This window comes from Hippichthys cyanospilos, chromosome 1 (genome assembly GCF_059441005.1).
Source record: "Hippichthys cyanospilos isolate Australia breed blue-spotted pipefish chromosome 1, RoL_Hcya_1.0, whole genome shotgun sequence".
NCBI lineage: Eukaryota > Metazoa > Chordata > Actinopteri > Syngnathiformes > Syngnathidae > Hippichthys > Hippichthys cyanospilos.
The window spans coordinates 36,317,462-36,344,000 of record NC_142369.1 but is presented as its reverse complement, the minus strand read 5'-3'; the positions used below and the strand labels follow the sequence as shown (position 1 = coordinate 36,344,000).

At 39.2% G+C, this 26,539-nt stretch overlaps 1 protein-coding gene across 8 annotated transcripts in view; it reads left to right on the top strand.

Moving 5' to 3' along the window:
- Positions 1-3,230, top strand: part of rad17 (RAD17 checkpoint clamp loader component) — a 166,528-nt gene extending 163,298 nt beyond the window's left edge. For 6 of the 8 annotated variants that reach the window (XM_088409576.1, XM_088409568.1, XM_088409534.1 and 3 more), the window contains 2 exons: positions 1,998-2,055; positions 2,530-3,230. In XM_088409576.1, the coding sequence (XP_088265702.1) occupies positions 1,998-2,055; positions 2,530-2,710 (239 nt within the window). In that variant the 3' untranslated portion in view covers positions 2,711-3,230. The other 2 variants (XM_088409563.1, XM_088409555.1) reach the window with 2 other exon arrangements.
- The last annotated feature ends 23,309 nt before the right edge of the window (positions 3,231-26,539 follow it).

Below are 26,539 nucleotides of genomic sequence, written 5' to 3'. Positions count from 1 at the left end.
TGCAAATTCTGATATTTTGCTGCAACAGTAAAAGCTGCTGTAAATTGATGCACATTACCCTATTGTCTATTTGTTAAGAGTCCAGTCCTGAATACATCGAACTCGTATTTTTCATCAAAGTGTTACAGCCAACTAGTGGCAGCAAAATCTATTTTTTTTAACGGTTTTATGTGTTGTGTCGATCCCAATGAAGGCCAATAACTTAAAATAGTCAGAAAAGCCTCAAGATGCCTCATGCCCTACACCAAATGTTACGACGATCCTTAATAGGCGTGGTCCGAAGATTTAAAAAAAAAAAAAAAGCTAGACCTAGATGATCTGACCTTCTGAAATTTCACACATTAGATGAGAGTCTAGTCCTGAATATATCTACAAACTTTTTTCTTGAAGTGCTAGCGCCACCTAGTGACAGTAAAAAGTGGTACATTTAACTTTTTTATGTGTTGTGTTGAGGCTGTTAATCAAATATACAGTAACTGAGAATTAGTCAGGAAAGCCACTTTATTGAAATCTATCACAGGGCTGTCATCATACCTAGTGATATTCAAAATTCAAACTCTTTATTGTCATGTGTACAGTGTAGAAGTATTTCTCTGTCCAGTGAAATTCTTACTTTTCTTTCCACAACAATGTTGTAAAGAAAAGAACAAGTACCAATACTAAGTTGAGTCAAAAACAAGGCATAAACAACACATAACGAGCAGAGCACACGTATGAAGCATGGGTAGGTTATGTACAGATACCTACACTAATGTGCAAGTGTGCATGGTGAATAAAATAAAGTGAATGTGCGCAAGGTATATAGGTTAGGTATCGCTATATAAGTAGTGTGCAAAGGAATAGCATAAAAGGTCCAAAACAAAAGTCGAAAATAAGGTACATGGACTTAGGATATTCACAGTTGGATGAGATGATGTAAGAGTGACATAAAAGTGATGATTATTATTATTATTATTATCATTATTATTATTGTTGTTGTACCACGGGTGATATCGAAATTTTGCATAGCCATATGCGCAGCCTACTTCAGTAATCAGCAAAAATGTTCAACAGCTCTTCCTCTTCACAAATGCAAATGTCTATATTGTTCCCCCCAACTCAAGATGTCACCTCAGAGCCACCAAAGATGAAATACATCTGTACATACTGTATACAATTTTGTTTGATAAATGGTATACATACAGTACAGGCCAAAGGTTTAGGCACACCTTCTCATTCAGTTTCTTAAAGTGATGATGGCCACTTGCATTTATTTAGTTATGATTGATTGGTTCATGTCATAATATACATTTTAAGAGTTGTCCATAATTATGTCCAATAGGACTGTTGTTTGGGGATTAACCTGACTTCTGCACAACACAACTAATGGTCCCAACACTTTCGTTAAAGCAAGAAACTCCATTCATTAACCTTTATAAGGCACAACGGAGAAATGAAAACCATTTCAGGTGACTATCCCTTGAAGCTCATTGAGAAAATGCCATGAGTGTGTAAAGCAGTAATCAGAGCAAAGTTGGGCTATTTTGAAGAAAAGATAATAAAACAAACATGTTTTCAATAAATTCACCTTTTTTGTTGTGCATAACTCCAAATGTGTTATTTATGGTTTTGATGCCTTAAGCAAGAACCTACAATATCAAGTTATGAAAAGTTCTGTCCAAACCTTTTCCATGTACTGTTTATTTACAATTATCCAAGACCAAGTTTTTTTTTTTAACCTATTGTAGTTTTAAACAATGATGCCATCGCACTGTTGTCTTTTTTGTTATTTAGTCATTAGCAGAAACTGCAATGACATTTTCCATGTTTGGTCACACTACGCTCGCAAAATAAAGGATTTGTTGTTTTAAATGCATAGTGGTGAAGGGAAACTGAGGGAACACCAGAATGTTCACCTATTTCTGAAATGATTGCTGAAATATAAAACTCAAGAACAAATACGACAGCTTTACATTTTTTAGACCCATGTTAAGTGATGTAACTGTCTTTTTTTTCAGCTCAGATAACATTCGTGCAGGATATTGGTCTCATGTCACTGAAGAGGTTCCCCGTAAGGTGCTGTTCCCATTCTATCCCATTTACAGCCTGTTTCAGGTGTACCCATTGAATCAGCATCCTTTACTGTATTGAGCCTTTACAGAAGCAATTTGCTTTCCTCTTTCAGCTAATGGTAGCACAAAGGTTTTTGAGCGTACAATTAGAACTATTTTCAGTCATTTAACATTCAATGGAAGGATCTGAGGACTTACGAGGTCTGGGGCTTTATGCAAACTACTACTTGGAAATAATACTTGGAAAAGTAGTTTAAAAAATTCCCACTTCCATAGATTAGGTTACAGGTTCCAAGATTATTTTGTCCCATCTGTATTTTATAATAATAATAAGAATAAAATAGGTGCCAGAAATGTGAAAATTATCACCAAATGCCTACAATACATAGAGTTCAGTGTAATCTATAGTAACACACATTTTTGTGGTAGTTTGTGGTATTTTCCCCCCATCAGTTGTTTTGTATTTATGCATATGCAGGTTAAATCTGGAGGCCCTGACAGACCAAGAAGGACAGCTGAAAATTGATAATGTGGAGGACAGTGAGGATGTACAAGAAGGATCTGAGGAGTACCTACAAGCCAGTCACCCACTACAGCCAACAACAAGTGTCACTGAAAGGGAGGGGGACATTACAATTGATGAATACAATAGTGATTAACACATGACACAAAGTCACAATGGGCATGATGTGAGATTATGGTGACAGAGCTAAGAGTTTATTCATTAAATCTAAGCTTAATATGAAACCAGCAGTTCATCAGCATGCAAAATATGGTCTTAATACAAATATCTCCGGATCTTTGAAAAGGGTCTATTTAAAAATGTTTGCATATTCCAAAACATACATTGTTTCAAGGTTATCTGGAAACAAAGTTCGTGGATATTTGTTCAACATTCCCTGACTCACATTTTTATATGTTCCTTCAAGGTTCAAAACCCATCATTGCAAACATGCATTATCCATTTTGATTACTATTGAAGCCACCTCGTTTGTTGTCTAACTTGTTCATTCATCTTCCAATATCGCTTTATTTGAAGTGCTATACATTATTTGTTAGGTTCAATGTCCAACTATAGTAACTCAGTGACAAAAGTGACAAAGTCTAAACTCACCAATTAACAAAAAAGTGTATGGTATTATTATTCTGTGAAATAAACTTAAATGGTTTAACAATTTGGCTCACAACTTGAAAAATGTTGTTCTTACTGAAGAAAGACAATTTTAGAACATCTGCATCATTAATAGGATGTATGACATTTTGATAGGATTTTTATTGAACTAAACACATTACACAAGAAAATGAAAACAATGGGGAAGGTGCTTTTAGGCATTTTGATATTTCTTTGTAAATATCAAAATGCCTAAAAGCAGCGTATTTGGCAATCCAATAACAAATTATGTCAGAACTTGTGATTTTGGTCATTATTAATATCAATAATAAACCTTTGGATAATGTCTCAATCAGCGCATGCATTTATCTGTTACGAGCTGATTGTTATTTTTTTACTCTTTGGCTTTTATATACTAGGCCACAGACTTCAGTATTACTTAACGGAACAACTCTTGCATACATTGCGCGGCAGCTTCCTGTAGGGGGCTGACCCAGAGACAGAGTGGGGGCAGAGCCAGAGGCAGAGTGTGTGCAGCTTTCACTGAGACAACTCAGACACACGCAGCATTCTCACATCAAATTTTAGGGGAAACAGGATGAAATCGACACGTTTTAGTGCGTTGAAGCATGCAGGAGTTTCTAGAGTGATTCATTTGAGGATTCAAGATAATTATCTACGTATGCACTTTGAAAACGTGCAAAAAACGGAACTTTATTTTGAATTATTTACGTAAAATGAATGAGAACAAACTTTTTTTTTTCCTTTTATTTATTTTGTGCTGTCCGCCATGTTGGATTTTGTATCTACACAACTAACTTTACATTCAAATAATAATGTAATTTTAGGCCAATTGCCTGTTTTTAGCCAAAACATTTAGTATATTAGATATTTCTTCATCCTTACAAAAAATATAGTTTTTTACTTGTTTTATTTTATGTCACATTTCAATCTAAAATTTAATCATTTTATAAGAAAGGTGTTTTTTGCCTTTCTTTCTGAAGCAGAAACATGTTTTTAGGCAGCCTTGACTGGAAATTTGACAAAAAAAGGTAGTTTAAAAACAAAAGTAAATAAAGCTAAATATTGCAGTAGGTACAGTAGTTACTCTCTTCCGCCATACTGTATCAAATCATACAATGCCCAGCCCCGCCTCCTACAGGGACCTTATCCTCCTCAAGAGCCCCGGAGTTGAGTGTGTGTACACGGGAAGGCCAATTCTGAGCCGACCGAACACTCTTTTGGCAAGCGCCGCACCTTGTACGGCACCAACTACTGGACCAGCGTGCAGAACTTCATGGAGAGCAACAGGCTGGCCCAGCGCCTGTACTTGCTGCAGCTCATCGGGTTCTTCGCCTGGACCGCGCCAAGGCAGAGGAGAAGGAGGACGACGAGTTGATCTTGGCCGAGCTTGCCAGGGAGCTGGCCGACAACCAGCCGGACCAGTCAATGGACGAGTTTCTCCCCGCTGTGATCTACAACTACGCCGTCTACCAGGTCAGGAAGGTACCAAGTTTTGCGGCTCGGGGCTGCAAGTAGGAGCTTACCCACCAAGGCACCTGTGGGAGTTCCTGGCGGCCTCAGACCCGACCTTGCAGGGATACAGATGCCTGCAGGGGCACAGGCTGGCCAACACCATCTTGCCGCACATCAGCAGGTCCCTCTTCAACTGTTTTGGTGTTAACTTCTCTTGTAACTTCGGAAGCGAGGAAGAACAATGCCTTGGAGCAGCAGCCCGGCAGGAGGATCAGGGTTGAGCAGAGCAGGAAGGAGATGGCGAATCACTGAAACTTGTACAAGTCCAGGAAGCTGATCAGGGCCTACAAGTCTGAAGTGATTGTTGAAGAACGTGGGCGAGATAGCCAGCAAGACGTACTGTGGCAATAGTGACATCGGAATTCAATCTAAAGTTGATTGTATAGAGAAAAATGCATATCCTGCTTTTGTTGAGTAAAATTAAGATGTTTCTGCATGCTTTTGTGTTATGTTCTAGTTGCACTAGTACTACGAGTATGACTAATGCACAAATATGCCTAAAAATGTGCCCACATGTTCACTAGTGAATTTAAAGTAAAGTCAAACTAGTGAACGAGAGGGCATTTTTTGAGCTGACTTGTAAACATGTAAGCTGAAAATTGGGCAAATGGAACTTACTTGTTAACTAGTAAGCACTATGTGCGCCTACTTGTAAACATGTAAGCTGAAAAGTGGGCAACTGGGGCTTACTTGTTACCTAGTAAGCACTACGAGCGCCTACTAGTTTAATATCAAGCCTACGAGTGCCTATTACCTATGTGCCATCATTCGATAAATAAATGTACTATTCAATAATTAAATAGAAGTGTCATTAAATAATTAAATGTTTCATTAATTAAAAATGTCATTCATCAAACAAATGTTTCATTAAGTAAATGTTTCATTAATTCAATAAAACATTTATTTAATGAATGCGATATTTAATTACTGAATGAAACATTTAATGAATGATAACTAATTAGTGAAAAATGTATTTAATTGACAATTGATGAAACATTTATTTAACTAATGACACACTATTGCGACGTTTCATGAATTTATTTTATCTGCCAAACTCGCTGGTGAAGGAAATACATACTTTTCAAATTCAATATATCAATAAAATAGTGTGTACATGGAACTGTGTCATTCTAATAAAGATTGAGACGACGTAATGTCAGTATAAAGCAGATATAGTCTTGGCCCAGGAGAAATAAAGACAAGTCGGCACCTCCAAAAGGAACAGATGGCATCCCCCGACACAACATTCAACCAGGAGCAAAAGGCTAGGTGTGGCCTTCAAGAGAAGATATCAGTCAGGGTTTATGGTGCTCAGACTTCCTCCCGCTTCAAAGAATGGCCCGCAGAACAAAGACTTTTGAAGACATCTTCCCCACGCAAACAGACCCCCACGCACGCACACACGAACACACACCGACACGCACGCACACACACACGCACACACACACACACACACACGCACACCTGCATTCCACAGTGGGACTACATGCCCCAAAAGGGTATAAGAACTGAATGTTGAAGGTGAAACGTTTCCATTTTCTGCTCCGACCTGTGGCAGGACTGGCCTGAGGCCTTGTGTACTTTCCCACTCTGTCTGGATTAAATCAATTGTTTCACTATGTTGTGGTATGGGCGATCTTTCAACAAAAACGAACACGCTAGGAACTAGTTTAAGGCAAGAAGCTTTTTCTAGATTCCTTCACTGGTCAAAGTTTGATGGGCGGGTTTCCCTAGCTGGTAGTCAATGCTCTCTGTAGCTGCCGAGAGCAGCCTCATGTTGGCAGGACTTTATGAAATCTGCCGCTGGCCCTGACTTCTGTAGCCATTAAAAAGCGTTATAAAAAAGTGCAGTTTAAGCTTTGAAAGGCACAATTTGGTCGGTGCATGTCGTGGCGGAAATCCCCGAACCCACTGGTAGATGCCAGCGTTAAAGGATTCCATCAAGCTGAACTAGTCCTATTGGGCCTTTTTGGCCTGTGAGACAATGCCCCTGGATCCAAATTCGTCAAATTTGTTTCGGTCGGGGTTGGACTCTGCTAAGGCTGCTCTTTGTCACGATTCTGTTCATTACTTTTATGGACAGAATTTCTAGGCTCAGCCGAAGCATTGAGGGGTCAGGTTTGGGAGCCTCAGCATTGCATCTTTGCTTTTTGCGGATGACGTGTTCTTGTTGGCTTCTTCAGGCCATGACCTCCAACACTCACTGGAGTGGTTTGCAGCTGTGTGTAAAGCACCTTGGATGAAGATCAGTACCTCCAAATCTGAGACCATGGTCCTCGGTGGAATGCCCTCTCCAGGTCGGGGATGCGGTCCTTCCCCAAATGGAGGTGTGCAAGTATCTCGGGGTCTTGCTCACGAGAGAGGGTAGGATGGGACAGGAGTGCGACAGGCGCGATCGGTGCTGTGTCTTCTGTAATGCGTACTCTGTTCCGGTCTGTTGTGGTGAAGAAAGAGCTGAGCCGAGAGGCCAAGCACTGTATTTATTGGTCAATCTATTTTCCTGCTCTCACCTATGATCAAGAGTTGTTGGTCGTGACCGAAATGAGTTTCCTCCGCAGGGTGTTCAGGCTCTCCCTTAAAGATAGGGTGAGAAGCTCGATCATCCGGGAGGGGCTCAGCGTTGAGCTGCTGCTCCTGAGCGTTGAGAGGAGCCAGTTGATGTGGTTCGGGCACCTGGTTAGGATACCCTCAGGACCCCTCCCTGGTGAGGTGTTTCGGGCATTCCCCACGGGAAGGAGAGCCACGCGACAATCCAGGACACCCTGGAGGGACTATGCCTCTCGGCTGGCCTGGGTACGCCTGGGGATCCTGCCGGAGGAGCTGGACAAAGTGGCTGGGTAGAGGGAAGTCTGGATTTCCTAGCTCAATCTACTGCCCCCGTGACCCGACCCCAGAAGACAGCGGTAGATGATGGATGGATGTATGTTCTGTATGTGTATAGGTGTGACCACATTATATTGCACATTATTATTGTTATGTTTTTATTGTCTTTTATTTTGTATGACATTGTGTTTTTAAGCTCACTGAAAGACCATAGCCTTGAGTTTCAGAAACAAACAATACAAAACAAAAAAACTAAACCGGTTAAGTTTTACATAGTCTAATATACTGTATGGGTATTTAACCCAGGGCATTAGACAATTGTGTAATCTCAGACTCAGGCTTTCCAGGGTTAATTTTTTGCTGGGTGGCACACTTATCAAAGAGCCAATAGGAGTTGTCATCTTCTTCCTCTTTCCTGCCCCCTGATTAGCATATAGTGTAACTAGTGCAACTAGTGAGCAAAATGGGTTCACTTATTCACTACTAGTGAATATTTAGGCATCACTTGTTAGCTAGTTGAACTAAAAAGACCCTTTGACTGGTTGACAAGTGAGTGCATTGGCTTCCATTAGTTCCACTGGTGAACATTTTGACCCTCACTCATGGAACTAGTGGACAAAATGTCGCACTAGGGAAACTGGTGAAAATTTGGGGTATCACTAGTTAACTAGTAACACATTTTGATATTCACTAGTTAGATATCAAGGGGTCAATCAATCAATCAATCAAATTTTATTTGTATAGCCCTAAATCACCAAAGTCTCAAAGGGCTTCACAGATGAAAAGAGGTCATATCGAGACTTCTTTCGAAAAAAGAAGTCATACAGAGACATCTTTTTGGTGTAAGGTACACAACAGCATCCCCTGTCAAAGCTCCCAGAAGGGGAAGGAAAAACTCAAAAACCCCAATTAGGGGATAATCAGAAACCTCCAGAAGGGACCACAGGTGGGAGGAGCCCCCTTCCAGGCCCACAGGTTGAAGTGGATGCTGCATGTACCAAATACAGACATACACATAAACAATATAAATTACAGAAAACATATTGTGCTATATAGTGCAGTGATGTCTTGACAGCAGGCAAAGCCATTGGGCAGGAACCATCCCACATTCCAACCAGGGGGTGTAGAGGTGCACACGAGTTAACTTGTCAGTATTTTGTCTGTCACTAGTGTCACTAGTGGGTGTTCCAGCTCTCACTAGTAAACTAGGTCACATGTTAGAATAATCCATGTTTGACTAGTTAACATGTCGACTCTTTTGTTTCTTACCAGTTAACTAGTAAGACTTTGAACATGACTAGTTAGGTCTTGTGGGCGACAAGTGCATCAAAAAGCAGACTAGCTGGGAAATTGGCACTACAAGTGTGTTTCTTGATGTCACTAATTAGACATCTGTCAGCATGCGATGGACAAAAGTGCCACTATTGAAAATGAGCCACTAGTCGTTTTTGTGCCGCTAGTATGACAACGCTAATAACTGGTTTGGTCGTATGTCCAACTAGCGCTGGCAAAGACCGAACTAGTGAAAAATGCAATATCCACATGCTGATATCCATGATATTAAATAAATGCTCAAAAGGCTTGCTACAGTCCTGCCCCTCAGGCTCCTGTAGCATCTACCTGATGGCAGCAGTTCGAACAGATCGTTTTGTGGGTGTGTGTTGTCCTTGATGAGGTTGGGTGTCCTTTGCAGAAACCTGGTGTGGTAAATGTCCTGCAATGAGGGTAAGGTTGCTCCACAGAAGCGCTGTGAAGACTTGATAACACGCTAGAGAGCCTTCCTGTCCTTTGCTGTGAAGTGTACCAGACTGTGATGGAGGTGGAGAGGACACTTTGGATTGTACATCTGTAAAAGTTTTGCTGATATAGGTGCAGAGGAATTCAGTTCTTTGGTTTTGTCTGTGTTAAGGTTGAGATTGTTGCAGCGACAACAGGCCACAAGGTCTGCCACCTCTTACCTGTATGCTGTCTCAACCCCACCAGTGAGCAGCCCGATGACTGTCGTGTGATCTGCTTACTTAATTATGTTTTTACTTGTATTGGGCAAGATGCGCTAGAAGTGTATAACTTTCAGTTGACACAGAAGATGACGAAATAAAACTGGAGAACATACTGATAAAGTCTAAGGAATACTGTCTACGGGAAAGTCTACTGAGAGAGGAGAAATTGGACTTAGAGAGAGCAATTACAATGTGCAAATCAGTGGAAACAGAATGCAAGCAAAAGAACTGCTCGGTAAGCGTTGCAATGTTGACGCAGCGGAAAGAGAAGAACGAGGAGCAGTCAGGAAGAAAAGTGGCACTCCCGACATCAAGAGTGAAACAAAACCAACACACAGACTATGCAAGGAAAAGCATCCAGTCGATGTGGCACGAAGCATTCTCCCAAAAAAATGCCCCGCATATGGTAAAGTGTGTGATGCTGTGTTCAAACTAAACGCGAACGAGGCGAAAAAGCAGACAGTTTTGTATTGTTGTCGATGCAGTTTGCGTGACAGGGCGCGATGGCGCGTAGGGCGACATGGACGTGTTATGAGCAACTCGAAATTGATCGCGGCGCGAGATATCTCTCATTTCGCCCTGTCGCTCCAATTAAAAAATATAAAATATAAAAATATATATACATATATTTGGTCACTCTTCGCATTGCCAATCAGCCTCGGGGATGTACACTGTCATGCACGGCGACCTGTAGAGGCAGGGTTGTGGACACATACTGCGGGCAAGATGGAGGAGAAGTTAATAAATGGCGTCTCCGGACACCAGGAATTATATAATGTTTCAATCAAAATATTACAAATTAAGTGCCTGATTGCTCAACATGTCTGAGATATCAATCAAGCACTCCAGGTGAACCACTCAAACTGCACAAGGTGCCAAACAGACCATCCCAAAAAGTGGGAACTGACCTGTTTGAATGTGCTGGAAGAGACTACATTGTCATGACTGATGTATGACTGATGTACTTGTTGTATCCAGAGGTTAGTAGATTGAACACCACAACAACAGAGGCAAGTAAGAACAGATATGAAAGCCATCTTTATAATGGCATGGGGTGCCAAGTGAGGTCTTCTCAGATACTGGACCACAATTTTGGTTGGTAAACAAACTTTCTCTTATTTAGGGCTTTTCTTTAGTATCCTTTTTGACAATGTAACTAGATCAGATTTGCTATAAATTTGGTTATTTTTGTCCCGACTGTTTTAAGAGTGCACTGTGAAAACGCTTGGGTTGGTCACTTTGCTCACATTTATTTATTTGTGGTAATCTAGTTTAAAACTTGCACTTGGACCCTTGTAAGATACTATCCAATAATAATCACAATAAGGAAGGATATTTGTAGATATTTTAGAAAACGTTATTTTTCTAATAGACCTGCAATTGGCTGGCGAATAATCCACAATTTATCAAGCCAAAATGTTTTTTCAAGTCTGCTGGAATATGCTCAAAGACACTTGTGACCAAACAAAAATAAAGCAAAAATCCGAGTGATTTACAAAATGCATGTAATGTATTCCTATGACTGTCATAAACCTCATCCAGCGAAACACCTCTAGGTGGCAGTATTGCTCTATAAACACCTGAATGTGCTCTCTACTGTAGGTGTACTGTCTTTCAGGCATTGGCAACGTTTTTTTTTTTCTTTTACTGGATACTGCATTAATTTTTTCTTTGTACATGTACTGTATGTTAGAATACATAGGTCAGTCCTTTCAAAATGTTGATTTGAACACTAATCATCTGCCATTTTTGGATTGTTTGAGACTAGAAATGAATTTACTCAACATTTTATCTACAATGGACCTAATGGTTTAAAATCAGAAAACCTTGACAGAATATGGATCAAAAAAGGTGGTTGTAAACAATTCTGTAGATCCCCTTAATTTGACGTAGCTTATTTTGTTGGAATTGTACTTGTGAGTCAGCTTGATACAGCTGCAATTCTACAGTACAAAAGACAGTCTTCTTAGAGTATGATTGTTTACAAAGTGAACTCAGCCGGAGATCTTAAAACTATATTTTAAATATGGGTATGATTATTATCAACTGTTGTGAAACTAATGAAAGCATATAAAACACTGGGTCTGCTTTTGTGTACTCACTTTATGGGGGCTGCGTTGATAGATCATTTCAACTCTTGCGATAATGCAAATGTGTGAGAACATTCATTTATTCTTTCCCTCTGCTAGTTAAATGATGGGTCTGAGACTGTTATGGTCCAGCTGGGTTGAGTGAGGAACTAAAAGCAGGGAGGCAAGGCTGGAAATGGCAAGACTTGAAGTAGCAAACCAACCCTTGGAATACACTCTCAGATGAGAGTTGCAATGGCAGGCACCAAGCTAGAATGCCCAGAAAATAAAACAGGATATCACAAGTGTGGAATAATTTTCAATTAACAGAGTGACAAAAAATAAGTAATATTTAACAACTGCAAACTGGACCTGGCATACCACTGTAGTGCTAAGACTATTGCACTTTAACAGAAAACACCCGCATGCAAAGAAAAGACCTTTTTGACAAACGGCTCCATTTGCTGTCTTGAGTCAGCACCTTGCAGCCAAATGGCTGATCCTATTTGTGTGCCTAAAAACATATCTTGCTTTAGTCGGTGGTGGGCTTTCATTTAAAAAAAATAATATTAGCACATCTAGCTTCCAAAAGAAGTCCTGCGTTCATTGACTCGTCAATGAAGCCTCTGATTGGACAGAGAGAAAATGTGATAATTTCCAACTTTAATATTGTGTCCTGTGCTGGTCTACATACCCAAGCACAAAATTTCAAAGGCACACATTTTGCTTGTTGCAACGGAGAAAAATTGGCAATTTAAAAAAAAACAAACAAAAAAAAAAACTTCACCTCACGTATGTTGAGCCCATTGAGGGCATACAATACCAATTTTGCCAACGAACAGATGAATGATGGGAATGCTAAAAAAATAAAAACAAAAAATACGGCAAATTAAAAATGTCAGAAGTGCAATTTTCATCTGATGTTGTAATCATCAGGATAGACATTACCTCATATGTCTGTCAGCCCATCATGCCCCTTTTTGCTTACTGAAATATGAATAAACTTACTTGCATGATTATCTGCCATATTGCTGCATCTTTATAGAACAAATTGCAATCAGTCTACAGTCAATGTAACACTCGTCACTTAAGTGCCACTAAGCAATGGAAAAATATGTTCAAGTTAAGTGAATACACTGGTTTGGTTCATTTCACTACTTGTCATTCACAGCTAAAACACAAATGACTTTACTGGAGATTTATTAGACTATTTCTTAGTACTGGATTCATAAACCAAAATGCATACTGTACGTCAGTGGTTCTCAAAGTGCTGTCCGCGAATCCCCAGGTTCCGTGGCCTGACTCCGTTAAAAAAAATACTGTATGCATACAATATATCTTTTAAAAGTTAGAGATACTGTATGTGCCTTGTTATGCTTAGTCTTTGTTTTTTTGGCGCTCTATCTGGCCGCTCATGACAGTGCGTTTATAGTGCACTGTTTGTCTACCTAGATGGCCATTGTAACATCTAAGAAAGACAAAATATTTTGTTATTAATAAAATAATATACTGTTTTCATTTGATTGTATTTTATTTTAAATTGTGATGGTATTCACAATTCTTCAAAAAAGCAAATAATTCAACCAGTTTCATATATTTCTAAAAATGTAATGATTTTAAAATTTGTCAAAATGTTTTTTGTGTCTACAATTGCTTGCTAACGAGATGATGAAGCCAGCAAAACTAATGCTTTTGATTAAATAACTGGCAGCAATCTTTTGGGGGGAAATTGACCCGGTTTGTTGTAAGGAGGCATGCAATTTGCTCTTTATATTTGCTGAACTCCAGTATAGCTGAGAAATAACAAATATTTGTCAAAGTGAATATGATGTTGAATAAAAAGGGCACTTAAGTTTGGCTTAAAAGATTTTTTTGTTTTGTTTTGATTCTACAAACATTTGCTATGGGGATCTTTGTAAAATTTGCTTTCTAAAAAGTTCCTCACTCCCAAAAATTTGAGAATCCTTGCTGTACACACTCTCGCCAACGAAAAGTTAAAAGTAATGCTGAGCATTCTGGGATGCGATTTCACTGCAAGTAGGTCATTCTTTCAAGTAACCAATGGGTGGCAGAACAAAGTAGTATGCGTTCTCTGAATGACTCTTGGAAATACAGTGATGCCCCCTACTCCGCGGTTAATGGGGGGCTGTCAACCCCCCGCGAAGTCTGAAACCCGCGAAGTAGGGTATCAGTTCCTAAATTTCTATGTACGCCCCAATATAGCCGCAGTAACCATAAACAATCCTTTTTTTTTTTTGTATTTTTTTTGGCGTATTTTATTTCCTTTCTCCTATTATTTAACATTACATTATCCTTCTTAATATTATTGTATATTCATTAAATAACTAATATTACTTAGTTTGTTGAGAATTTCTTCTCAGGACGCAAGTCATCACGTTGAACTTCTCATTTATTTTGGCTCATGTATGGTGTATCATGTAGTATCTGTTGAATGATAAATCAACAGCAATGTTAAAGTCAGTCAACTAACACATAAACACTTGCCGAACTTTAATCTATGAATTTACTGTATTTTTAGCCGACATTAGCGAGTTAGCAACAACTAACAACAACTACTAACTATAAATTGCAACCTCTACACAAACGAACACATAATCAGAATAAACACTCAACGCTTACTAAACATAGGCAGTAGCGTGCGTTATCAACATAAATGATAATAAACTATAAATATGAGTTTACGTTTTCATTCACTACGTCACCGTAACGAGCCGAGTGACTAACAGAGAACGTAAAACAGGAAATGGAAATGCAACGCGACTCGACAAATTAAAAACATACATTTCAAAATAAGATAAAAAAACATCACGAACTGTAACGCTTGAAGAATTCTTAACATAGTTATTAACTAATATTACTTCGTTATTTGATGAATACAGTACTGTATAATGTACTTTTGTTTTTTTTACATTTTTGTACATCTTTTAAATGAATACATTTTTATTTTGAAATATTTATTTTTCCTGGAAAAAAACAAGTACTGAGACGAAAACATCTGAGACCGCGAAGTAGGAGGGATCACTGTGCAAGATTCTTGTTTTTTTAAATTCCGTAATTAAAGACGTATTTTTGTTTGTTGGTTTGTTTTTGTAAATTCAAGCTCAGCAATAGTATGTTTTACTTGTAGTGTATGTGACGGATGAAATTTAGACAAATCTGAATGAAAAGTTATGAAAACCTTCATCTAGAAAAGTTGGCCAAGCAGTTATAAATGAAAACTGACATCCCCATTTCAGTTAACAATGATAATGGCATCCAGCAGACATGATTGCTAATTGCACTCTCCTCCCACATCCATTCACTCAGATTTGGAACAATCAACATGATGAAGTATTATAGCCAACAAAGCACATAAGTGGTACGCAGGTACGCATGCGTGACAGAAATCACTGATGCGTAAATGTGGCATGCTTCACTACACGTATTTGCATACCTACCTACTTTCATCCATGACAACCGGAGCTGAACAATTTTTTTTTTTCATTCTGAAAATATATGCCATGGCTTGAAGCACACTTAACTATCCAGCAAGATTTACCGCTCATATACACAGCTAATTTTCAGTCATCCTTTATTTTACAACTATGAAAAAGCATGTGAATGTAGGGCTTATGTAGCAAGTTATTGGTAATGTAAGCGCTGGATTGAAGGGAGGTGTCCCGGGGTGATGACGTGAGTGTTGGACTAACCGGTTGTCGGCTATTATGCTACCAAAGAAATAAAAGACTGAACCTTCGTTTATCGCAATAGACAGGTTCCGGAACCACTTAAAAATAAACAATAAATAAATAAATAATCATAATAATAAATAAATTAAACGTGAAACGTCTTCCTGCTATACAGGTTACATGAGACAAATATTACTGCAGTACACATATTTACCTAAATCTTAAATGATTAAACATTAGACAGTCAACGGTAAGTGAACAGTCCATCCTTTCCTTTGAAGTCTTGCGCAGCTGCGGTCATATTAGCAGCAGCAGCAACTGGAGAGTTTAAGCTTGATACATCATTTTATTATAAAAGAAATCTAGGTAAGAGAAGTGGTGGCCATCAGGGTCAGCAAGGCCTTCTGTGCCGGCCTAACATAACCTGACATCATTATCATAACTACAATATACCATAATAATTATAATCTGTAATGAAAGTCAATTTAATTTAAAATTTATTTTTACTAAATAAATATTTTTTTAATTTATAAACTTATTCTCTATATTCTGGTCTTTTTGTGTCGTATTATATCCCTTTGGTGACGCTCCTTCTCGTGTTGTAGTTTTAAGTTGGAATTTTTACCCAATTAGAATTCAGCTTACTTGTGTCGCCAGGCTGTATATAACCTGCCTGCTCCCGGAGGCACTAGGGAATTCGCTTCAACAGTTGCGGGCTTCTGCGCAAGTGCAGATGGATATGTGAGCGGCCCGTATACTTAATAGTCTACAATAGACAGTTGTAATAGGCAATTGAGCCAAGATCGCCATCTAGAGCCCTCACGTTGAGTGGATGCTCAATGCAGGAAGGCGGTGCAATGCTCAACAACCAAGGTACGCGGGTGTTGACTTTGCCTGATTGAGTTAGAGGAGTAGTGTAGCTATTCGCTAACCTGTCCTGACTTGGCCATTTTTCTGAACCGGAACAAATTTGTTTTCTTTCCTGTTTACTTCTATGAAAATATTATCTGCTACTTTAACAAATAAAGTATTGGGCATGGAATAGGCGCATGATTTTTTAGGCACCTGCACCCTACAGGCATTTTATGTGGGACAGCCTGGACTTTTTACATGTTGGAAAATATTGGGAATTCTAAGCTCACACACCATGCTATTGATTGATACTAAAGCTACATTGCCAAACTCCGACCAAAGCTGTTCCTTTGTATTGATAAGACTGACATGAATAATTACAAAGAACATATTTTTGAGTATGGTTGGAGTATGGCTGGCTGCACTAAAAGTAGAGTGCCAGTAGCAGTAGCATTGGCAGGGAAAGGGGAGGAAGAAGGTATGCAGACAAAACAAAATTAAAAAAAAACAAACAAAAAAAAAAACAACTAAATGTTGACATCTTATATGAAAAGCATTATCTCACAAAGATTTGACAGATCCCCATTCCAAGCCTATTAAATTTAAGAGCCATTATACTGCCGGCTTGAATGTTGGTGCATTGTGTTCAGTGTCTTTCATATAGTGGAGCATATAGTGAGTGTTGCCTCGTGTTCTACAACGCAAGTCAACTGATACGGTCTGTGTCCATGATTGGACTTCCAAAAGTCCTTTCTTTCCTTTTTTTGTGCTTTTACTAGTGTACTAGTGTTCATATGTGCAATGATCAATAGACAATGCTGGAGCCCCCAAGAACTACCCAAATACCAGGCTCTTCATTCGGATCCAGCTGTCCTGTTTCCATTTTGTCAATTGGAACATTGTTCCTTACTACCTGTGTAAGAAGTAATAGGTTTCTTTATGATGGAGGCCAGGTAATTTTACACCTGTATGTAGTTAAATAACAATTATTTGAAAACCAAATCCTGTGAGGAAACAATGAGAAAGATTAAAGACTTTTAACTGTCAAGCACATACACACACACACACACACATTGTCGAAAATCCTGAATCTGCTCCAGCATATCATAGATTCTTTAATGGCTACTTCACAAAGTGTTATGGACACATTGTTTTTACAAAAACAACCCACCCAAAAATGAATTGGAATGCTTACTGCAAAGAGCATTATTTATGCGTTGCAACCCCTACAAACATTTTCGGCAAATGTCAACCTAGTAATAGACTAGAGACAAAACTAAAGACAAAACTACCCTCATTGGGCAAGAGCCTAAATAGTTTGGAAATGGGATGCTGGAGAATAATCTGGAAATGCAGCCTTGTCTACTTGTTTATAGACTGTGAAGGAAAGGTCAATTTATTGACCTTTCCAGACATGCATGCATGCATGCATGACAAAATGCTGACAAATAATCTGTGAGGCCTTGATGTTCCATTAAAGGATCGATTTAGCCCATTTAGACTGGGGGCTGCTCAGGGACCATGTAAAGGTCAGTTTGTTAGTTCATTGATGGAGTAATTAATAAATCAATAAAGGCGAGGTGAAGGTATAGTAAATCAAACAATTCCAGCAAGACTTGCAACTCATCTTAGTAGAGCTGAGCAAGAGAGAGTCTTTTGCTAGTTTCTCTATTCTTTATGAACACATCTGCTATAGTGTTGGAATTAAAATAATTATTGTTAGTGCTTTGATTTTATATATATATATATATATATATATATATATATATATATATATATATATATATATATATATATATAAAGGAATTAAAAGTGATCGGACCATCGTGAATTTCCTTTTTTTTCCCCCTTTGTGTGTTTCTCATTAAATGAGCACTTTCTTTTTTCTTCAATTAACGAAGGACTGCAAACAATGGTTAGGTGCACACCGCCGCCTACTGTGCAGGAGTGCAGGAGTGTAGCACATCAGCCTAGTTGCCCTCCATTGCACTTCTGTCTCAATGTACTTTCCAAAAGAGTGAAAAAGAAATGAATCCCGTGTCATTTGATCTCGCAAGATCTTATTGCGCGAAATTTCATCCCATCCCTAATATATATCCCTACCTACCACCTTCTGGTTTTTGTTGTCAATTTCTGTTCTGTGTATATATTTCACAAGATGGAACAATATCCTCACAAAGTAATTTAATTATTGTAGTAGAATCAAATTGTAACTCATGGCCTTACTGTTCTAGTCAGGTGTGTGAGTGCACTTACGAACACTGAGTTTAAGTGCAATTCATTCTAACATTCATTGAAGTCATACACAGGGTCAAGACAAACGGTTAAACGCTGAATCGGACGGAATCTGTCAAACACTTGTAGTCATTAAAGTGAAAAAAAAAAACAATTCTTTGAATTTTGAAAAAATATCACAAAATTTCACAAAGTAAGAAAAAAATACACTCAAAATTCAAAGTTCAAATTCTGAATTTTGGGGGATTATATTTAATACTTTGGATGTTCAACATTTGGAGAGTGTTGTTTTTATTGTTCTGAGTTAACCAAGATGGCCGCCATCCTGGGTGGAAGTTGGGCTCAGCACTCATGAGATGTCTGATCAGATATCCAAGATGGCCACTCTTGAGGGTTGATGGGAAATGGAGTCTCAGTGTATGTGGGCAAGTGTCCTCGAAGGCCAAACGCCCACACAATGAATGACCTAATTGAAAATGAATTAGTTCCTTATGTGTACAGAATGTGGAAACGTGGGGAAATTTTGAATTCTGGGAAGAGGATACATGAATGGAAAGGCCGCAATATGGGGAATCGATTAAAGTTGGAACGGTGTGAATCGGATGAAGAATGGCGAAGACAGAAGGTTACAAAGTTTTGGCAGGACAATTAACTGAGGAATTATGGATAAAAAAAATGGGAAAAAAAATGAAATTTTTGGTGCGAGGGTATTCTTGGGAATCTTACCAGATAAGGGAAACACCTAAAGTTGCAATGACTAGTATAGGTCTGACAGGTAAAGTGGGCGGCCATTATCGAAATTCGGAAAATCGTTTCTATTCACTTATCGAAATGTCGGATCGTCGCGACGTTATCATTAAAAATCCACAACAATGGTCCATGAGTTAGGTGGTACAGCTCATTTACACGTGAGGGTTTCACCTTCACACAATAAAGTCAAGGAATAACATGTGTGAAGGTGAAACCTTCACACAATAAAGACTCAAGCTTACCTGGAGCAGAATTAGTTGCACAATGCCACTAATATTACTCATTATTATCAATTGTGGGTCATCTCGGTGGAAGAGTGGTTAGCTCCTCCGCCTCACTGTTCAGAGTTCTGAGTTAAAATCCAGCTAGCCCCGGCCTTCCCGTGTGGAGTTTGAATGTTCTCTACAAGCCCGCGTGGGCTCGCTTGTTGGAATGCTGCTGTTAAGAGATCACCAACACCACAACTGTCTTTGCTCTCTCAGCCACGCGTGTGAATTAAATGAGCTAACCAGGAACAAATATTTGTACGAACCAGAAAGCAATGGTCTGCAATCAACACTCCAGCATGTTCATAAAATAAAATAGAGCAAAAGAAAATAAAATACCATAAAATAACAATAAAATGTCTGCGAACTCCAAATAATTCATGCACACATATTACTTACACACATGTAATGAATGCAAATATCATCAATACTCTACTAAATAATGTGTGACATAATGCTTCTGATATGCTCATAGATGAAGAAACTGGCCCACGTTTCATGTGTTGCACATACAAGTACATAGTTGCTCACTTGAGAAAGTTTTTCATTCAAGATTCAATAGTTTTTATTGTCAGATGCATACTAATACCACACAATCAAATTCTTATTCTGTTCACTTCCCCTAGCAGACTACTGTCAATTTAAAAGCAGATAACACAACAACTACATTCATAGTCAAGCAAATAATAAAATAGGCAATAAAACAAAAACAAAAGAAACAGTAATAGAGCCATAAGGGCAGTAATAATGAACCACTAATAAATGAACTTCCATTGTGAGCATATTATGCAGTAGATGAAGTGGAAGAAATTGTATACAAATGAGAATGATAGTGCAAAAATTGTATTGTTATCATATCGCATTTATCATAAATGCACTGAAAAATATGAATATTTTTAATTTGGTCAACTTTTTTTGAAAAAGTCCAAAACAATTAAATGTTAAAAAAAAAAAGGCAGTCTCCTTTAATTTTATTCTTCCTTGCAAAGGAGACTGAAGTTGTATGATGATAGTTTGCACAACTATAGGTTAAAGCAGACATAATTTTTTCATTGAATTTGAAAATAGTTTCGAATTGAAAATCGATTCTGACTTGAATCGGAGACCCTAAAATCGGAATCGAAGTCAATGATTTCTACCCTGACTTTTTTTTTTCCCATCAAAGTATGAATCATCATCCGCTTACTCTTTTATTCAGCAAAACCTGACCACTTATGAAAAAAAATTACGACTGATCTTGCATGTCACATCTCATTTTTACCTGAGATCTCGTTGATGTGAAATTTCTTCTGCAGTATCTCAGTATTGGAAAAAAGCCTCCTAAAAGTTTCAGCAGGTTTAGACCGGAAATAACATCAACTCTGCATTTTTTTCTTTTTAGTATCAGTGACAAGCCAAATAATACACAGATAACAGGTCAGAAGGTAAAAAGCGAAAACAAAACATTTTGGAAGATCGAGAAGAGAAACAAAACCGACATTAGAAGCCAAACAAATGAACAAAACTCTAAGTAAAAAGCGGACTAATCTACCAAATTGTACTAACATATATCAGTGGTTGTGATATAAAGATGATGATGTAAGTCTATTTATGTATGTATGTCTATTCTATTATTTTAAAAAATGTATTTGTGACTTTTGTAAATGTCAATTGTTGTTTTTTCTCATATCTTGTGAATGCAGTTTGAACCTTAGACTTAGTTTGTCCTATTTATTGCACAATTTTTGGGACTCCAAACATAACTGTCGGGACCCAGAGTTTTTTATAATTGCAAGTCCTGAAGACCCAACAGTTTCCAAAGGTAATATGAGCACTAGGCGATATTTGCGCCTCTGCCTCAAAGTGGCCCTGGCTTTGAGAGCGCTTCATAGCTGTTTACAAAACTTCCTTGCTTCCTTCCATCTATCTATCCATCTTATTATTTTACTTAAGGGTCATGGGTGTGCTGGAGACCATCTCAGCTGTCTTTGGGCTACAGGTGTGATACACCATGGGATGCACAGAAAAACAACCTTTCACACTCACGCACGCACACACGCTCACACATGCACACACACACATACGGGTTCATGTGTCTGGACCAACTTTTCTAAATGTTCTACAGGTACGAAAAACATCAAGCACAAACACTATGGCTTTGTGAGCCTATACACAGCTTCAAAAATCAGAATTTATTAAGTAATGGTGGCCCATAACTTGTGAGGACTTGGGAAAAAACGGTTTTAAATGGTTCATGGGGACCTACTTTGAATATATGTAAATACATTTGCATAATCCACACACCAGCTTGTACAGTGATTAATGGGGAGATCGCACAAAGTGTATTACTTATGATAAATATCAAGCATTTGAACTCAACAATCAAAAAAAAGGTCAATAAATGTGAATATTGATTGTTGAAACTCTAATTTTATAATTCTCATTTGCTGAATGTAGTGTCATCTTTTGTTTTTTTACACTAAGGCACAACGGAGGCTGCACCATCCCACTACAACATACTCAGACGAATCAATCAGAACCATTCAGGTATTACAGTATGTTAAACTGCAAAGCACAAATATAGAGCATTGTCACAAATGGTGATTCAAATAACTTCTCAAGATTTATAGATTCCCAAATCATCACAAAACAAACACATTATAGATTTTTCTATTTTGTCAAATATCATCATACATCTAAAAATAACTGTCTTTTTGGGGATATCTTCATACATGAGACTTCAGTTTCTCATGGGCACCAGAATGCCAGCAGTCTGACTTTCTGTGAAGGGAATCATATATTAGGTTGTTATTATTATGTGCTTATTTCTTGTCTAGAAAAGTGTGCGTCGCCATCCATCCTTGGATAAAGCTGTTGACGCAGGAAATTATGAGCTGAGACCCTGGTCCAGCTGTTGGTGGCGCCTGGCTGTCTCTTTTGTGTTATGTCTAGAATGTGCAAGGCGGGGACGCTTGAGCAGTGAGAACGCTGTTGAAAACACAAGAGAATGTACGCCAAGCATTTCCCTTTGCCGGCCATCTTGGCTGGTCTGAGTTACTATTTTGCTGTTTAGCAGCAGGGCTTGTCTTAGACTACTTTTAAAGATAATCTTGACATAACTTGGTCTTTTGAGTCGGGATGGTTAAAATGCCTTCTCTTTGGTGGACGATCGACGACGAATAAACCAATCAGTGCACCGTCGGAATCTGTTAGATTCTGGAAGCCCCCCTTTCCATGAGGCCAGACGTCGGACACCGCTCACCGGAGGAACACAAACACCATCCAACGAACCAGAGTGACTCGACCAGCAGAGAGATTGCAAGAACAATTGGTTCATCAATTGGTCCATCGAACCTTAGACGAACGGTCCATCGGACCTTAAACAAACGGTAAAGGTCAGAGTGACAAGTCTGACGTGTTCAGTCTGAACGGTCTATCGGACCTTAAACGAACGGTCCCTCGGACCTTAAACGAACGTCTGATGGGTTCAGACTGACGGGTCTGAACGGTCCATTGGAACTTAAACGAACGGTCCATCGGACCTTAAACGAACGGTCTTACCTAAAAAGAAAAAGTTTAACATCTGGTGCAAAGTTACTGATCAATTCTGTGAGGTAAGAGTGTGGGATGAACGTGGAGTGAATGTCGTGAGTGATGGAAAATCTAAAACTGGTGAAACGGTCGTTAGTATAAACTCCTGGGGATATCCTTCTTTCGAGGTAGAAGCTCGGTATTCCACACGACACCAGGCAAGTAGCATTTTTCCCATGACAAAGGAAACAGTTAATCATGAGTAACAAAAATAAGTCCTTCGAGGTCGCAACGTGGCCCAAGGAGGCGGAATGGGAAAAGTAATGTTGTTACACTGTAGATGAATTGAAAGAAAAAATACGTTGGGCAAAGATAGATAGCAAAAGGAGTACTAAATATGTGGAAAAATGGAAAAACCAATACGGTTTTTCAGGGGAGATAGATGACTGATGAACTGGAGAAAGTGTTGAGGAAGTTGTCCTTGAAAAATATAGAGAAGAAAAACAGTGAACATGGTAAACAGTAGTTTAAATGCAAGGCTTTAGTTGAAAGAGCTAAACAGAAACGAGTGAGGAAAGTGGCTGAGATAAAAAAGAAAACAGATGATGAATTGACCATAGCCACTACCCTGTCGGCAACCAACACAGCCAAACAGGAAACCCAAAAACGGGGGGGAACACAGACACCAACAAACGAGAGCTTGTACCCGATTTTAACATTATATTCTCAAACTCAAACACCATCTTATTCTGGACTGATGAACAGTCCACCCACATTGTCTTACATCTTCCTGGGGAACGACGCCAACATCGACCTTCCATGGTACATAAAAATCACCCCACACATGGAGTCCAGTCAACCCGTTTAACCCGGGTAAAATGTCTACCACCAGTCAATATCAGACCAGATCAAAAGGCCCAGTAGGAGACTGGACCCGAGCATTGAACCCCGCAGCTCCGTTAGTGACAAATTTTAGTGGAACAAGTTGTGAAACATAACCAATGGTTGAAATACCTAGCTAGCCTGGGGAAGACCCAAATTATGTGTTCCGCCTCTGGACACCTAGTGAGATAAAGGACATAACTGCTTCACTCCCAAAGCCGTGTGAAGATCCTGAATCCTTTAATAGAGAAATTACAGATTTGACCCATAGTCTTAATGCTGGGGAACTCCTTAAATTGACAACATTGACCACGCGCTCCATGTACGGAGCGATAGTCAGCCCTTTCACAGGAAGAAGTGACGCCGGGACAGTTATGCACTCTGAAGAATTGGCAAGTACCATTAGGCCCTCTGGAACAAATTATGGTAAGGTGTGCGGCTGCATACAGACGCATGCAAGATCTAAAAGAGATAACTAGGTGTTCACAGAGGAGTGAAGAAAGAGTGGATGATTTTTAGCATCGACTCCAAACCATCTTTAAGTTACACGGAGAAATCCCGGAAGGGCAAACAGAACTGTCCAACTCACATTTGTAGCAGCACTTAATGAACCAAATGAACCCCTAAACAGCCAGATATGTGAAAAGACACAATCTGAATTGGTCCACGTGCCAACCAGATGATGTTTTGAACTACGCACGGAATTAGGACATAATCAAAAGCAAAAATAAAACAACAGAAAGCCAAGTAACCAATATTTATTTTAATGGGAAATTTGACCATTCGAAGAAAGTGAAAACCAGTGAAACAAAAGACTCCGTTTGATCCAGTTAATTGAGTCTAGACAAACAACAATGGTTACGTGAAAGGCGCTGCTTCAAATGTGGGGAAATCAGGCACCTTGCAAGATAATGCCCACAGGCTAAATCAGACCAACGGTCTTGGCAAAAAAAAAGATGACTCCTCAGATGAGGAACAATGACTCAAGAGGAACAAGGTGAAGGAGATGGACTGGAACCTTCAGCCTGTCGCCCCTCCACCAGTATCCTCTAGTGAAAGTGAAGACGAAGGAAATATTTTCGCAGACAGTAACCACATTTTTAACATTGATGAGTTTTTATTGAGACATCAGACATCACTAATGGTGAAACCTGAAATGACACTGATGGTACAGGGAAACCCGACAGTTTTCCTTGTAGACTCTGGAGCCAATGTGACAGTTTTGGGACATTTGGGACGGAAACACTTAAGGCAAAGAAAAATTCTTATGAGAGGAGCGCATGGTTCTTTCCAACCATTGTTTTTGTCGCAAACCATAACCATCACCCCACTGACCCCCACTGACCCTGACAAAAGGGCGCTAGTGGAGGCAGTTTTACATCCACTTACCCACATAATTTGTTAGGACGAGATGCACAAACACAATTGGGCATCTTCATCGGGTTCAGCACCCACGAAGCCCATTATTATTGGACTCTCGATTTGCCTGATGATGTCACAAAAACAGCACCGTCTTTGAACAAATTTGCATTGATAAAGATTGGTCCTGGGGGAGACAAACAGGCTCTCGCTATGTTGGATGTGACTGTGCGATACAAGTCCACACCTGGCCCAGACCCAGACTATACACAAGCATTCCTAGCATCAAAAACTCAAGAAATGGTCATAGATTTCATTTAGAAGAATCATAGATTTCGTTTAGAAGAATCAATGGTGTTTTGTCACAGTAACAGTGATTAAAGCAGTTCGACTGTTACTTCCGCCAGGTCAACACACACACATTCCCTTAGCCAAGCCTAAAGGGCGTGACTGGAAAGAAATCAATGACTTGGCAGGAACTGTGCCACAACAAAATTGGAACTCATCTAGTCATTCTGACTTTCAACAGTCAGACCAAGGATGGACGCAAAAAACAATCAATTGGAAGATAATTGTCACATCCAATGTCCATTTTTATTGACAAAAGCAGGTCTACTCACTGTCATCTGAGGAGGAGGAGGCCATCAGCCATCTCCCAGAGGACTTGTGGAGTAAAGGCCCAGAGGATGTTGGCTTGCTCCCTTGAGCAACATCCGCTGGCACACACCGCCAGTGGTCATTGAAGAGAAAATAGAACATAGACCTGTTATCAAACAATACCCATTGAAAAAGGATGCAGAAGAGGGCATCCAACCAGTCATAGATGATTTATTGAAATCAGGGGTTTTGCGGAGATTTCCAGAATCCTCCTGCAACATACCAATATTTCGAGTGAAAAAAAGCACAAACTCATAAGTGGAGAATAGTGCATGATTTTAGAGCCATGAACAATGCCGTGAGACAATGCGCACCAGATGTGCCCAACCCTCACACGTTGTTGAATCATTTGTGACCAGGATCAAGTTGGTTCACAGTTAATGATCTCAGTAATGCTTTCTCGAGTGTGCCAGTACACTCTGACAGCCAACATTTGTTTACATTCACCTACAGAGGTGAGAAATTGGCTTTCACAAGGTTTTCACAGGGGTTTTGTTAGTGTGTTAGTGTTAGTTAGCTAGTGTGTTATGGGGATGTTGTGAGTGTCCAGAAAAGAGCAATACCACTGCTAGATAATCAACCCCGTGCCAAATCAAATCTACCTAAAACAGTCTGCTAACACTAACATTCTAAATACATATGTCAATGTCTGTTGTAATTGAGCTAAATACTTAAACATAAAAATTACCATGAGTCACCCTGAAAGAATTGACTTAAATCATAGTCACACGTGTCTCTAGCTGTAATGT